At 42.7% G+C, this 14,716-nt stretch overlaps 1 protein-coding gene and 1 long non-coding RNA gene across 4 annotated transcripts; one reads left to right on the forward strand and one right to left on the reverse strand.

The window, feature by feature from the left end:
* The first annotated feature begins 52 nt into the window (after positions 1-52).
* On the forward strand, positions 53-13,729 carry CUNH11orf16 (chromosome unknown C11orf16 homolog). Of its 3 annotated transcripts, XM_042038194.1 has the most exons (8): positions 53-1,447; positions 2,641-2,845; positions 3,630-3,780; positions 4,647-4,875; positions 5,630-6,292; positions 6,712-6,899; positions 8,562-8,759; positions 8,926-10,310. In XM_042038194.1, exons 2-8 carry the CDS (start codon positions 2,679-2,681, stop codon positions 8,935-8,937), a joined length of 1,608 nt encoding a protein of 535 aa, XP_041894128.1. In that variant the 5' UTR covers positions 53-1,447; positions 2,641-2,678; the 3' UTR covers positions 8,938-10,310. The 3 variants fall into 3 exon arrangements, with proteins under 3 accessions (XP_041894128.1, XP_041894129.1, XP_041894130.1); XM_042038195.1 differs by lacking the exon at positions 8,926-10,310 and adding an exon at positions 12,631-13,729 and having other exon boundaries at positions 53-2,845; XM_042038196.1 differs by lacking the exon at positions 8,926-10,310 and having other exon boundaries at positions 53-2,845; positions 6,712-6,904; positions 8,562-8,725.
* LOC121669385 lies at positions 6,973-14,691 on the reverse strand. The gene is made up of 4 exons (XR_006017747.1): positions 14,453-14,691; positions 11,363-11,473; positions 7,668-7,676; positions 6,973-6,984 (listed from the first exon to the last, which is right to left on the reverse strand). It is a non-coding gene; the product is annotated as an uncharacterized LOC121669385 (long non-coding RNA).
* Between the last annotated feature and the right edge of the window lie 25 nt (positions 14,692-14,716).

Raw genomic sequence — 14,716 nt, forward strand, 5'->3', positions numbered from 1 at the left:
TAAAATATTCAGTCTAATTGCCAGTGTTTATTTTAAAATACCCTTTTAAAGGTTCCAAGGAGTGGTGTTGGATGCCAAAAGAAAGGATAGTTTAGTTTAAAAGGGTGAAAAATAGAGTAGGGTAGGAGGTCTCTGAAGCAGAGTTACTGAACATAGGAAGAGCATGAAGTTTTTGCAAGTGCTGTTCCATCATTTTCTTATTATTGAATATTTTAATCACATTGAAAACTTTTGACTTTGCATAATTTCTATTGAAAATTGGTTTCTTCTATAGATGTCAGTGCCCTTAAAAATTACTAGGACTGGTTAAACAATACACAGTATAAAGAAGGCTGGCAAGGTTTTGGCCATGGGCATAAAAATAATCCTGCAATAGAAACTCTTTGGGACTTTCACTAATAGTCATTGAGGTCTGGAGGGGCCCTTCCCAACCTCCCAGTCTGTTCCTCTGTACTGCTGATGGTTTCAGTTAAGTGTTATAAAGTAGAACTGTGTGGAGGTGATGAAGAGAGTTTAGCTTGTAACTGGTAAAGTGTCCTTAACATTTACTCTGTGTAAGGGAATCATTGATACTGAATATTCTGCTGACAGTGTGAGAGCATGTAGGCTGGCTGTGCAGTAGAATGTACCAAAAAAATGCTTACAGACTTCCTAAGTGATGTATCCTTCTCCCTACCTGCAGTCATCCCTCGTGTTACATTGTTTTTATAGCAGTGCATTGAAACATGCCTAAGAAACGCCAATTAAGTATTCCAAGCCCCTCCTCCCCGCAAAAAACCACAACAAAACCAACCAGACAAAAAAATCAACCCACAAATGTCGACTCTTTGTCTTTCTCCTAGGGAGGAAATGAAAATTAGGGATCACAGCAGAGGTTAACACATAGATTTCTGCATTATCACATTTTTGATAGGCACTTTGTAAGAGAGGGGTAGAATTCATGAATCCTTCCCCCTTACTGTGAAAGGAGAAAGTTGTAAAGTGATTTGACCTTGGTTTGTCTCAGCTTCAACCTTTCTGTGCACATTTCAAACCAATTTATTTGTCACACCCTGTGGTGGTAAGCTTTTTTTAAAATTTTCCTTAATGTGAACTGTAACTTTGATGCTGTTTTTCACCCTGCAATCATAGGCAGAAGCCTGGAGTACACTGAGCTCTCTTAAAATGCCTTCCATGCCCGTGCAGTCCTGCAGTGAAGTGCATCCATGAGGAGTTGAAAATTGAGCAAATGTGTGGCAGTCAAATGGTCCTCTCTGCAGTCACTTTCTGCTGGGTTTTAACCAGTAAGGTCAGGATGTCCAGTCCTGGGAGTAACAACTGTGGCAACCTCCATAGCAACTGGGAAACACTGGCAGCAAAAGGCTTCCTGTGTCCAACAGGCAAAAGGGTGAGGTTTCTGCAGTCAGACTAAATCCAAATGGACCAGATGCAGTGTTACCACTAGCTGGTAAGTCTGAAATACTGCTGTGCCAAAGTACTCGGAGTTATCCAGAAAAAACAGCACAATTGCCTTTGTCAATGCACTGTTTTGTGTAGAAACAGGGGTCCCTACTCTCAGCTGAATGGTGTTAAAATGTGCTTTAATGCAGAAGTGATAGTTTCCTTTCTTTGCAAAGTATTACTGATTCCATCTTGTTTTGGTTTATAACAGGAGTTTGTGCAGTCATGAAATAAGTGGATGTATTGTGCTGTTTTGCTGACTTAAAGATGGATTTTGCAGCAGTTAATCCACTCTTCTTGCTGGGTTTGCTGTGCTAGTTTTCTGAAATAACATAGAAATCTGGCAGTCTCCATAAAAAGGACGTGCAGATCATATTTCTTAGACAAGAGACAAAATATCATCTAAACATGAGTGCTTAAACTGCATTTTGTAAAATAAATTGAGCACTTAAATTTTATATGTTCTTGAATTTCCATGCAAATTTTATCCTAAGTGTGTCTAAGCAATGTTTTAAAAGAAAATATGAATGGAAGGTAGTCTACTACATCTTTTGAAATTACCAGAGATAGCATCACATCATTGATCTTACTGTGACAGCCTCTGAATAGTTATCACTTGTCACATCTGAGCATCTCATTCTTTCTCGTTGCAAGCCATAATCCTACTGTTAATAAAACGTGACAGGACAGCTGAAAGATCAAAATATTTCCTCTTAATACATCACTATAAATAACAGGAAAATGTAATCTAACATCAAGTTCAAAACCTGTCATGTTTACTCAGCTTGTCAACTTCAGCTGTAATTTCTGTCTCAGCTTGTAAAACAGGGAAGGGTTTGGCTGGGTCTGCGTACAGGAAAGCTTTAAAGGAAGAGTGTAGGTATTGGAAAAGGGAGCTGGGTGTTACAGAAGGAAACAAATGTTGGAGGGAGGTAAAAGTTATTATTTTCCTGGGGATTTGCACAGTATTTGTAGTTTCCTTGGGTGTTTCTGCCCTTTTTCCAGGTTAGGATTTGGGTGAGTGAAGATAACTGAAGTCAGTGATGTGGGTTCATCTGGCCAAATGCCAGTCTGAATATTTTGAATTCAGTGTTTTTAAACAAAAATAAGCAATTAATCAAAATTACTGGGTTCTTGAGGTACACTGGACAGCACTTGCTTGTTAGAAATGTCAGCACATTGTCTCTTTTCATCCAACAGGTCACAACCGAGTCCTGCAGGTAGCAGCTTTTCCAAGAATGGCTCATTTGGAAGGGTCCCTGCCCAGGGCTCAGAGATATTGCAGTGTGAGGCCAGCTCCGGACAAGTTCTCATGTTCCAGTGCCATATCTACAGTTAATCCCTGCTGCAGGAGCTCTTTTGTCGTGTACCCTGCCTGGATTGCCGAGCCCCTCACCCCCCAGAGGTAAAATCAAGTTCCTGTTTAAGTCTATGATTTGTTTTTTTCCATGGTATCTATTAGGATAAACCAGGCTGGTGTGTCAGACTAATAAATTAGCAGCTTAAACATCATTTGAGCTTTCCCATCCCTGCACTGGCAGTTTTTTAGATGTATTAACTAAAGTCATTTGCTACTTGGAGATTATGAAGAGCAAAGCCTGAGTAAGCCTCTTCTCAAAGAAACATTCCTTTAATATTATTGGGATAAATAAACACATCTTGCATTAACAGCTGTCTTCCATGAAATGTTTCTAAATGCTTTGTGATTTTTTTTTTTTCCCCAGTTTTGAACTAGAACCTGTTATCAACCACAGCTTTGTTGTTTACTTCTCTGTTTTGCTGTTCCCGGAATGCTCCATTGTAAACCATCAGCTCCAGCACTCTGGAGTGCACCTACTGGAGATGGATCCTTTCCCCTGATCTGAAGGGTTGCATTGTCTTGCCGTGTAAACAGCAAGGGGGCTGGTGCAGGTAATGCTGGCCTAGGATTCCAGCATGCCCCTGGCTCACTTCCTGTAAACCCCAAAAGCAAAGGAATCTGAGTAAAAGCAGGCACTGACGTGTTTTTCGCAAAATCAAGGAATTATCCCAGCACAAGCAAGTTTTCTGTTTCTTCCCACACGATTTGGCCTGTGGGAGTGCTACAAAATGAGGTGGAGTATTCCATTTCTTAAATCTTACAAGATTATTTTCTTCAAGACCTACAGAATCTATTTCTTTCAGGGCTGACCCATTTTCTTTTCTTCGAGGTGCCAATGGATTAGCCACTGCCTCCCCTCCCCAGGCCCAGCATGGAAGAGACTGGGGGGATCAGGGGGCCTAGACAGCAACGTGCCTGTGCTGGTGAGAGGGGAACAAGATGGATTTTATTACCGTGGTACAGTAAAAGAGGAGATGGAGGTGAGTGATGGTTGCTGTGTGGTAGCTGAGAGGATGTGTAACAGGGAGCAGTCCTCACACACTACCTGGTTCAGTGTAGCAGTTTTTGGTTCAGCTGATGAGATTAGAGATCACCAGGCCAGCAGGTGCCTGAGCAGCCCTGTGCTTGTGCTGGCGCTGGGCACTGAGCCAGGCTCAGCCAGCCCGAGTGCTGCTGCCAGCAGCGTAGGGGCTGCTGTTTTGTGTAGACACAGACCCATCAACAGCACAGGAAAAAGGGTTTGTGTTTTATGTACACATGTCCAGCTTGAGTCAGCCACAGACCAATGGCTCTGGGTCTTTCCAGAAAGGTTAGTGAAAGCTTTAATTCATTGGTTTGTTAGCACTTCAAACTTAACACAAAAAAGAGCCTATTCTTTCTCAAGAACAGGGAAGTACCTCGTCTCATTGTTGATAGAAAGCCTCTTGACAGATAAAAATTCCCAACAATCCCCCCCAAGAAGCAGAGCTGGTGTTGTATGTAATGGGGAAGGACTTGGACATGACTGAACAACAGGTCTGAATGTCTCCAGTGTCCCTTGTTCCTTGGCAAACACAGCAGGGTTTGTGAATACACTTGCCTATAGCTTTTTCTCTTGGGAAAGAAAATACAGGTCCTAGTGGGAGTGAATCTGAACATATGCTTCACTCATCCTGCTTTCTGGTGAGCCTCACGGAGCATTTTCTGTCTGTCTCAATGCTGAACTAACACCACACACTTTAGCTGCTGTTCAGGCTTGTTTTGGCCTAGTCATGTAAGCACAGGATGGTCTCCTAGTGAAAGTTGCATTACCTGGCACATTATGGACTGTTTTTCAGTGGAATTGTTATTTTGTTCCTGGTAACAGAGTGAAAGAGACATGTTTCTGGTAGAGTTTGCCAAACCACTTGTGTCACATGGAAGGCATCCAGTGTGTGTGCAAAAAACAGCTAAGGATGACATCCTGGAATATGTGAATGGGATGAAGCACTCCTTACTCCCTGGAGACAGAGTGCTGGCACCCTGGGAGCCAGATAGGGCCAGGTATGGCCCAGGAACCGTCCTCACAGGCATTGAGACAAGGGATCCTTTACGAGGTGAGAAAAGTGGTGCCATCTTCCTCCTCTTGTTCCTCTGGAACACAAGTGAGGCTGTCAGGATAAACTCTAGTCACAGTGCTGCTGCCAGAGAAATAGCAGTGCACAGACTACAGCTTAGTGTTCCAAGCTTGCAGGAGCTGATGGGACTGCTGATGGATATCTGTGTGTAACCTCACCAGTCTGACCCTAAGGAAGTTGTGGCCCATAAAAATGTCATCATCTGTGTCCGTGGGTGTAGCTGGGACAAGGCTGTGTCTGCCATGTGCAAGACTGTGGCCTTTTCATGACAGATACAAGTGAGACAACTATCAGGAAGCATTCATCTGAGCTTAAGTGTTCACATTTGTACCAAATGGTACATCTGGGGGTGATTTTATCACCCAGACGTAGGAGATTTCAACAGCTCATTCATTTTTCCCATGTCTGACAGTCAAGCTCCACTGACTTACCAAAATACTATTCTCAGAGCAGTACTGCTAACTTTGGCAGCAACAACAAAAATTACTCTGTCATCGTTTTCTTGTTCATCTGATGACAAATTGGGAGGAAAGATGCTGCCAGGCCTGTTGTTTTAATGATGCTGCCCACTCCTCCTCTGTGACATTGTGGTGAGGGGTTAGACAGGGGCAAGAGTTGATCCTGCCCTTTGACAGGAGTAGAGAAAGTACATAAAGCTGCAAAGGCTGATCTGTCTGTATGCACTGCCCAGGCAGGCCAGCTGCTTAAGGCTGCTTACTTTTTCTCTTCACAGCCTCAGAAGATGAAGAAATTATGGTCCATTTCTGGAATGACAAGAAAGTGAAACTCCCCCGTGGTGTGGCTCTGTGGATCCCTCCTAGCCTGTGGGAGAGGATTGTGGAGATGATCCACATGCCCTTCACCAGCAGGATGAAGCTCAGACCAAGTCAGGACACCAACTCTTGTGTTTTTCCCTGCAGTCCTAAGCCAGCCCTGATTCCTGTTTGTGCTCTACGTAGCCTTGCCAAGCACTGCTTGCTCTGCTCTCCCTGCTGGCCAGATTTCCACCACCACTGTGATGGTGGTATCTGTTTATCAGCCTGTGTAAGGTGCATCTGCTGCTGCCATCCCTGTGCTGGTGCCTGGTGGCCTCTTCCCTCCAGGTCTCTGGTCTTTCCGGAAAAATCTGAAGAGGCAGAGTCCAGCAGTGAGCTCTCTCCAGGTCTTCTAGAACTGAAAGGCACAAAGCAAGGAGAAGCTGCAGCTGTGGCAACATCTTCCCCCTCTTCTGGCTCAGAGTGGGACCTGAAGCCATCCCCCATGAAGAGTACTGTGGGGGACAGTGCTGTTAACACAGGCTCCAGCTGTCTCGAAAAGCCCAGGCTAAAGGATTCTGCAAGACCTGAGGGGAAATACTGGAAAAGAAGCCACCACAAGTCCCATTCCAGTAATTCAGGTACCTTTTAACAACCCCACAGGAAGCAGCTGTCAGAGGTGGTCTGGGCAGGGCAGTCACTCTGCCTGCAGGTTATTGGTATTAGTACTGTAAATTTGCATATCAGACTCTGATACAATTCCTCTCCCTCCCCAATGTTTCTGCTGCCTCATCTGGCTCTTCCTTTGGCAACTCGTCCCATGGAAAACTACCAGAACAATTAATTTCATTTGGAAGTACAGATATTCCTCTCTGTTTCCTGTCATTTCCCTATGCCTTTTATGATGCTAACATCTTCATTAATCTGCATAGCTCGTCCATGCAGAATAATCAGAAAGAATTCCTTTCAGGCTTAAAGTGCATTTTTCTCTCTTCTGAAATGAATGTTTCTCCATTTCAGTTCTGGTTTCACTCTTAGATTCAATTTTACTCCTTCCTAGGACCTGGAAGTTGTAGCAGCACATGTACAAAGGGCCAGCTGGAATCCAAAGCCATCTCCACTGGGGACATATCCAGTGTGGCCCCACCTAATCAGTGTGCAATATTTGAAACCATTGAACAAACTCCCAGAGGGCAACTCACAGTGAAAAAAATCCTAAGAGACCAAGATTTCAAGCCATCATCGAGGGTAAGGTAATTTGTATTAATATTGTAGTTACGTAAGCAGGAGGTTTGTTTGAATAGAAAAAATATTCTTGTTAATGGTCTGGAACCTGGCCAGAAAACCACATTGTTTGTAACTTAACTGCTTCCTAAGGCCATCCACCAGTTTTGTGATAGGTAGGAAAGTTCTCCAGTAATGAAACCAAAGCAAAAATCCCAAGCCCTTAGGAAGGGCTGAAGCTACTTGGTAAAATGGAAACAATTGTCAGTAGCCATGTGAGCATTCAGTAATGGAGATTTCAATTCAGAAAGCTGCCAAATGCCCATTGACATCTACCCAATGTTGAACCCATGGAAAGGTGCTGAGCTCTGCCAATCAAACTGTGATAGTCACAATCTCTGTCTCTCAGAGGTAAAAGCAGATTCTTTAGTAAACAGTCTTTGCTGAGTTTTTTCTCTTACTCCCCCACTAGAAGCCACAAGTTTAAACAGCAGATCCCTACCCTGAAGCTGGGGGATACAGAGTAAGCAAACTGTGTCACAACTAGGAACAACATCACTACCCTGTTCTTTAGGCCTGGTTTCCCTTGTGCTTTAGAAAATCTAGGAAGAAAAAATAATCAGAACATGAATGCTAAAAAAAGCAAGCACAGAAATGAGGAAGAAAAAAAATTACAGGAAGAAGGGGAAGATGAAAAATGTCAGGATCAACAGAAACAGTGCTCGGCACAAGAGCATCAGGGGTACAGTTAATAAATTTTAGATATGAAATCAAATATTAGTTCTTCTGTACCTTCATCCTCTTGCTACTGTGAGCTGACTGCAAAGTAAAACTTCAAATGTTCTAAACTTGCATGTTTAGAGATGAATCCATGAATAACATGTCTTGGTGAACAGAGAATATACTGGAATACATCTTGTATTCTCACAATTATATGCATTCACTTTAGGCAGATGCCTACCAACTTATCAACTGCATGGTTCCTACTTTCTATTTCTAGTCGACTTTATTGTTTAAATAATCATAGTTACATAACTGCACACCTTTGTAATTTATTTCCTAGGAATTTTCAGGCCAGTATGGAGCTCCAGGCAGGCAAGCTCTATGTTAGCAGTGTCAAGGCTGTGCACTGAAGCGACATGAGTTGCCGTTTGGTAAAACTAATAAGAAAACAGAATTGTTTTGTTCCAGCCCCAAAGCAGCAGCATGAATCACAGTAGTGGATGCAATGTGGTAATGCAGGGTATAATGACATAATTTTGTTCCTGTAAAATAGCCCTTGGTGATTTTAAACCCAGAAGATGCATTGCTACTCTGAGATAGCTGAAGCAGTTTTATCATATGATACAGGCTGCATCAGAAGTGGCTTGCAGCAAACAAGTGGAGTTAGAAGACAGGCTTCCCAGAGGTGCTCTCTGGGGGGCTGATGTCTTCTCACTGCAGTCAACAAAATCCTCCTGACTTCCAAAGTAGAAAAGTTTTTAATCAAATCCTAACAGCTTCTGAAAAGCCTTTGTTCTTACTGTCCAATTGTGTGTTTCAGCAGTAGAGTTTGTCCTAGCACAGAAAATAGAGCATTATTAAAGCTCTGTGAGGCAGAGGTACAGCCAGGAAAGCAGCAGTTAACAAAGACACTGATGCTTTTTTTAGACCAGACTTCTGAGGGATTTGTTTTCTGTCCTCCAGGAAGAAGGCTTTGCAGCATCAGAAAAACAAAGATATACAGCATCATCAGATGATAAATGTAAAGTGACTTGTGCTGGAGATGACAAACCTGATGTTATAGACCTTGTCAGAGCTCACTTGCAACAAAGCAGAGAGAGAAATGATCAACCAGGATTCAGTCTGTGTACAACTGATCAGGTTCAGGGGCCGAAATTTCAGGTAAACTGCTTCTACTATATCAGTGCTACATATATTAAGCAAATCAAGTTCTGATTTAGGTACTGTCTCAGTACAATATCTTTATGGATGACTATATAATTTTAATAAGTGAGGAACTCTATTTTCACTCACATCAAACTTGACCATCCTCATTCTTTATTCCAAGGTGCTACATTAAATTCCTAACTATTTGGACTTGACTTTACAATTCTGGAGAGATCAGATGAACTAGCATGAGCACTAAAAGCCTGAACAGATGCACATCAAGAGTCCAGTAAACCTCCAATTTGTCCACGGTTCTCTGGAGTGAGCCATAGAAATTCAGCAAAGCAGTTTCTGTTTGTAGAAAGCCAGAGGGAATGGAGAAACAATACAAGCTGACAGCTGAAAGTATTTTTTTTCAGGATTAAAGCAGAAGCAAAACTTGCCAGAGGCTAAAGGACCTGCTATTGTAGATACAAACAACAAAATGATTAGCATTCAAGCCACTGATTTTTATATTCTGATGAAAATGATCTGAAACCTTAATACTATCAGCTACAAAAAGATGACAGATCTATATAGATCATATCACTAATTCTAGATGTGGAATCTGGTCCTTTGGGAAAGTTAAGCATCCAGGGAGTTTTGTTAGTAGGACTGCTCATGTTTAAAGCATATGAACTTGGTCATAAGCTGCAGTGTGCAGTTGCTCAGCAGTAAATAGGATAACTCAGGGTACCTCCACAGCCCACAGAAAAGGGGTTTAGCTTGGTCTGCAAAGCCTGCAAAGAGACAGGACTGGAGTCAATAGTTCATGTGCCTATACTGAACACCTGACACATATTTAGCACGTTTCTGAGTTGAGGTTCTAGGCAGTGAATTTCATTTGCATTTTATTTCTTTCCCAGAATAGTAGAAGTACAGATAGGAGAGTGGCTTGTGAGCCAGCTGCTCTAAAATCAGTCCCAGCCTACAGAAGCTAATGCACATCCATATTCATACCACATGAATCATGCTCTCACTGGTCAACATGGCGACATGGGGGTTCTGTCTGAGGATAACACAAAAGAACCTGTCATCACAGAGGCTTGATCATGTATTTTATTCCACTGATTGTATCTTTAATTGTTTAGAGCAGAAGAATCTGGAATTACACAGTGACATAACTGGATTTAAAAGGCACACAATGTACAAACATTTATAAAAATCAGTGTACAAAGTGGGCTACATATAATTGCATTAAGTAGAAAACAAATATACAGGCCATGAAAATGGAGTCCCAAAGAGGAAGCTACTATTAAAGTGCTAACAAGAAAAAGATATTTATAGTTCATTACATGCATTAAAAAGAACCTCATATTTTATTCCTGCTACTGCCAGGAAACAACAAATATCACAGAACAAAAGTTAAATCAATACTTTGTCCTGCAATGACATCTACTATGTGGGTTTGTTCCACCATGTCCTCTGACATTGCTGTGACAGAATAGATGCCAGGAGAAACTTCAATGTAGAAGTCTTTGGAAGGTCTTCTGGGCTTTGACGGAAAAAAAAAAAAAAAAAAGAAAAGCTACATTACTAGTTAGTCATCTTAGATTTTCAAAAAAAAAAAATTTGTGTTTAGGTAAAAAAATACATTTCAGCTGTTATACAAATGTACTAAGATTTTTCTAAATATATAGAAGGCAGTGTAAACAAAACTGTAAAATGTTTCTGTCAGTACAAAAATTAGCAAGTGCCATACTCAAAGTATTTCAGCTAATGTTTCAATCAGTGGAAGTAATCACTGTGCTGTAATCTATGTCTCACAAAACTGGAAGTTACCAACCTAGGCAGTTTTGAACATAAACCTGGGAAGCATTCCCTATACCAAGGGTGCTCCTACTAATTTATACTGTGGTACAGATTCCATGTTTCTTATCTTTTGTGGCTTAGAAGTTCCTGAAATTGATTTGCTGAGATGTTAGGCTTTGAAAAATAAAAACAGTTTTCTTCTCCTTGAGGAACAGGAGTCTTCAGAAAGCCTGTGGGAGGGCCAAGTGCAAGAATGCCACAATCTAGTTTCTAACTAATTGTGCAAGTCTCTGTATGCCCATTTGACTGCCTATACATATATTATGATTGTGAATGCACCACTGGTTAATATTCTGTGCCATCAAGGTCTCCACATCTGTCACAATTTTTTTGATTGTCACATTGATGCAAAATGATAAAAGAAATGCTATCAAATACCTCCACTTAAACCCAAAGTAGTCTATACACTTACACATTGTTGGCAAGTGTGAGCGTGCCACAAGAAAGAAAGAAAGAAAAAGAAAGAAAAAGATATTATTTTCTAATGATTCAGCACACAAGGCAAATCCAGCCCAAGTGTGTGGATGCTTTAGGTGCGTGAAATTTTCCCCTCCAAGAAAGGACCGATAGGACACTGACTGGTGCCACAAGAAGTTACTCTGCCTTCCCCCAACCCACCACAAAGCTTGGATCAGTCCAGGCATTTCTAAGTCTATAAGGTCAACCTACATATGTGAGTGTGAGTGTCACAGAGATCAGGTGGATAACAATTACCCCACAGCAAGGGAAGGAATAACCTTTCACCAAAACCAAAAGTACCTACTTACCTCTTCTCCTGTGGAATCCATCTTTCTTTCTACTTTCTTGCCATGATATTTGCAGAAGTGTTTGATTTCATGTTCTTTGCACTTGTGGACTGATGTAGAACCATAGTACTTCTGGATATCAACAGAAAATATGATGTGGGAGGCATCAAAGCATACTTGCAGCTACTGCAGATTTGCAATTGAAAAGGGAACTACACAGATACTGATGGTGTGTATTAATTGGCTGGTTTGTTCTCTGTGAGGGTGAAAACAATGCCTGTATCTTCAAAGGACACCTGCCTTCTGGTACAAGACTCTATCAGACAGACCTGATTTTAGATGCCTATTTCCTGACACAATATGTAGGGGCAGGGACTCGGACACCTCAGAACTGAATTCATGAAAATGTCAGAAGGAATACTCTGTAAATACCTGCCTGATCAGGCTGGTCAAGAAAAGCCCTCAAGGAAGAAGGCATAATTTATGGGTCCTTAAGAGGACATACATGCAAGCCAGGTGCTCTGCAACCCAGTCAGTGAAGACTGGTTCTGCAGGGCATATGCTGCAGCAGTGCTCTAAAAGCAGAACATGTTAATACTGAAAAATGAGTTAATACTGAAAAAAGTGTCCTCAAGGCTGGAACCATTTGCATAGCAGTTTTGAGAAGCGTATTTAAGCCCACAGCAGCCCTCTTCTGGCTCTACTGCAGACTTACTGGCATCTTCCCCACTGCAAATGAAACTCTTGAGTACAGTTCTGCTGCCATCTGTTGTCACCACAGAGCTCCTCCCAAGGTTGCCTTTTTGATCATAGGGACCAAAAAGTGCCCAAATACCTCTTATTTCACTTATGTTTTTCTTGTCCCTGACTGTCAATACTAAATGTAACAAAAATAAGGCAAAGAGCAATTATTATTTCCAAATCTACTGCTGTGCTTTATTTCTTGAGCTTATGCACAAATCAACAGATCTGGTTGCTTGTATTGCAGTTTCTGCAGAGCTACAAAATACATCAAATGCTCTCACCTGGTGCATAATGCTTCACAGAGCATCTCTTTTACATGGTGGCACAAGGCAAAAAAATGAAATCCAACTTTTGGTGAGAACTGGGTAAATTTGGGTCCCTTAGTAACCCCAAACATCTCATCTTAAACGACAATTTTAATTGTTTGGATTCAAGTGCCTAAATGGTTATGTTCAGCTGTAGATTTTTATTTGCACTTTGTAAACTTTATCCGTGAACTTATGGATCTGACAATTCTCCCCTTTTATGACTCTTTTTCTCTACAGAAATGACTGAAGCAGTACTGTCTTGGCTGGTGCATAAATGTGGAAGTCAACCACTGCTTGTTCCAACTCTAATACTCTTAACAGGGCACAAGATAGACCCACAGAATAATTTAGTTTGGAAAACACCCTTAGGATCATGGAGTCCAACTGTAAACTTAGCACTGCCAAGTCCCTGATAAGGATGAGTCTCTCTCTACACTTTGTTTCACCTTGTCTAAAACTCTGTTCTGCCCCAGATGTTTTAGGATTAACTGGTTGCTGTGTATGTAGTGCTTTGAAATGATAAAGGAGTTGCTTAAGAGCTAATCACTTGGTGTGTTTAAGCACTCTTTTCTCTAATTTAATTGCAGACTAAGGCTCTGTATTAGCCCTGCAGGCAGTGAGCTCCCTGCTGTGTATCATAACAGACCCCAAAGGGCGCAAACTGCTATGGAATTCTCAGAGCCTTCAGTGCAGTAGCTGGGCTGCAGGGCTGTGAGAGGCAGCTCCCAGTCTGTCCACCCAGCAGAGCAGTGACACCTGCCAGCCAGAGCCAGCATGAGAACAGTGGAGCTGTGCATCCGTGCCTCTCAATTTCTACTCATCGCAAACAAAGAACTGAGCCCGCACTCCTAATCCAGTAGCAACACCCCAAATCTAGTTTGACCTGGTTTTGTCTGGGATAGAGTTAGTTTTCCTCCTAGTGGTTGGCACAGTGCTGTGTTTTGGATTTAGTACACAGTGTCGATAACAAACTGATGTTTTGGTTGTTGTTGAGTAGTGCTCAGTCAAGGACTTTTCTCATGCTCTGCCAGTGGGGGGGGGGTGCACAAAAAGTTGGGAAGGAGCAGGGCTGTGACAGCTGACCCAAACTATCCAGAAGGAAATTCCATACCATAGAATATCCTGTATATAAACCGGGAGAGTTGTCCCAGGGGCTGACTGCCCTTCAGGGACTGGCTGGGCACTGGTCAGTGAGTGGTGAGCAACTGTATTGTGCATCACTTGTTCTTCTGGGTTTTTATTTCTCTCTCCCCCTTTCATTACAATTATTACTGTTGTTATCATTAGTGTTATCATATTTTGCTTTGTTTCAGTTATTAAACTGTTCTTATCTCAACCCACGAGTTTTATTTTCTCCAGATTCTCCTCCCCATCCCACCAGGGGAGGTGGGCAAGGAGGGAGTGAGCTCTATGGCACTTAGTTGCTGGCTGGGGTTAAATCACAACAGCAATACTGGGGGGGGAGAGGGTAACTCTAAATTCAAAACAAACACAAAGGACACAAAGCATCTCTTCACTCGAGATTCAAACTCTCCCTTATTTCCACCAGCCAGAAGAGGCTATCAGCCAGCATGAGTGGCTCCTGTTCCCCTCATGACAACAAAGGGTTACTATGTCATAAGGCCATTGCCCAGCAGAGATACTTCGGAGCACTGGAAACATTCCATACCTTGTGACACAATGTAATTTGTGATGTCACTGACATTTCTGTCTCTCTAACTATACTGCCTTTCCACCAAGAAATGGAGAAACCTTCTGCTAAAATCTGTACCGGGTTACCGGTACTGTCTATAGAAAATGCTGACCGTGGTGTTTATCAGCCAAGGTGGTACCAGCTCAGCTGGTCAGGACAACACCGGTGAAATGTACCCTGCCACATGATGCTGAATGCCCCAAATTTCTCCATCTCGCCCGGCATCACCGGCTCACTGGCTGAACCTTTGCCATACAATGAGCAAACCCGAAGTCTAACTTTTGCAGTAAAAATAGCGCCAAGAGGCCTCCGGCAAGGCACATCGTGAACATTCCCCTTTGGACGGGTCTGGGGGTGACCCCTCACCTCGCATTCCTTTGAGACTCCCCTCATCACCTTCACAAGCGAAGCGAACGCTGCACTGAGGCGTTCCCGGTCTTCGTCCTGCAACGAGAGACATTCCTGGTCACTCAGCGTGCTGCTCGTCGCTTAGAGGGTGGCGGCGGCGTGCGCGGGAGGGCCCGCGGCCCGTGTGGAGATGTATCCGGCTCTATCCATCCCCATCCCGATCCGTATCTCCGCGTGCCCGCGGCCGTGTGCGCGGCACTGACCGGGGCCGCTCCCGCCGCT

This window comes from Corvus kubaryi, unplaced genomic scaffold, assembly GCF_017639235.1.
Source record: "Corvus kubaryi isolate FWS band 111438036 unplaced genomic scaffold, C.kubaryi_AGA036_p1.0 37392, whole genome shotgun sequence".
Lineage (NCBI taxonomy): Eukaryota > Metazoa > Chordata > Aves > Passeriformes > Corvidae > Corvus > Corvus kubaryi.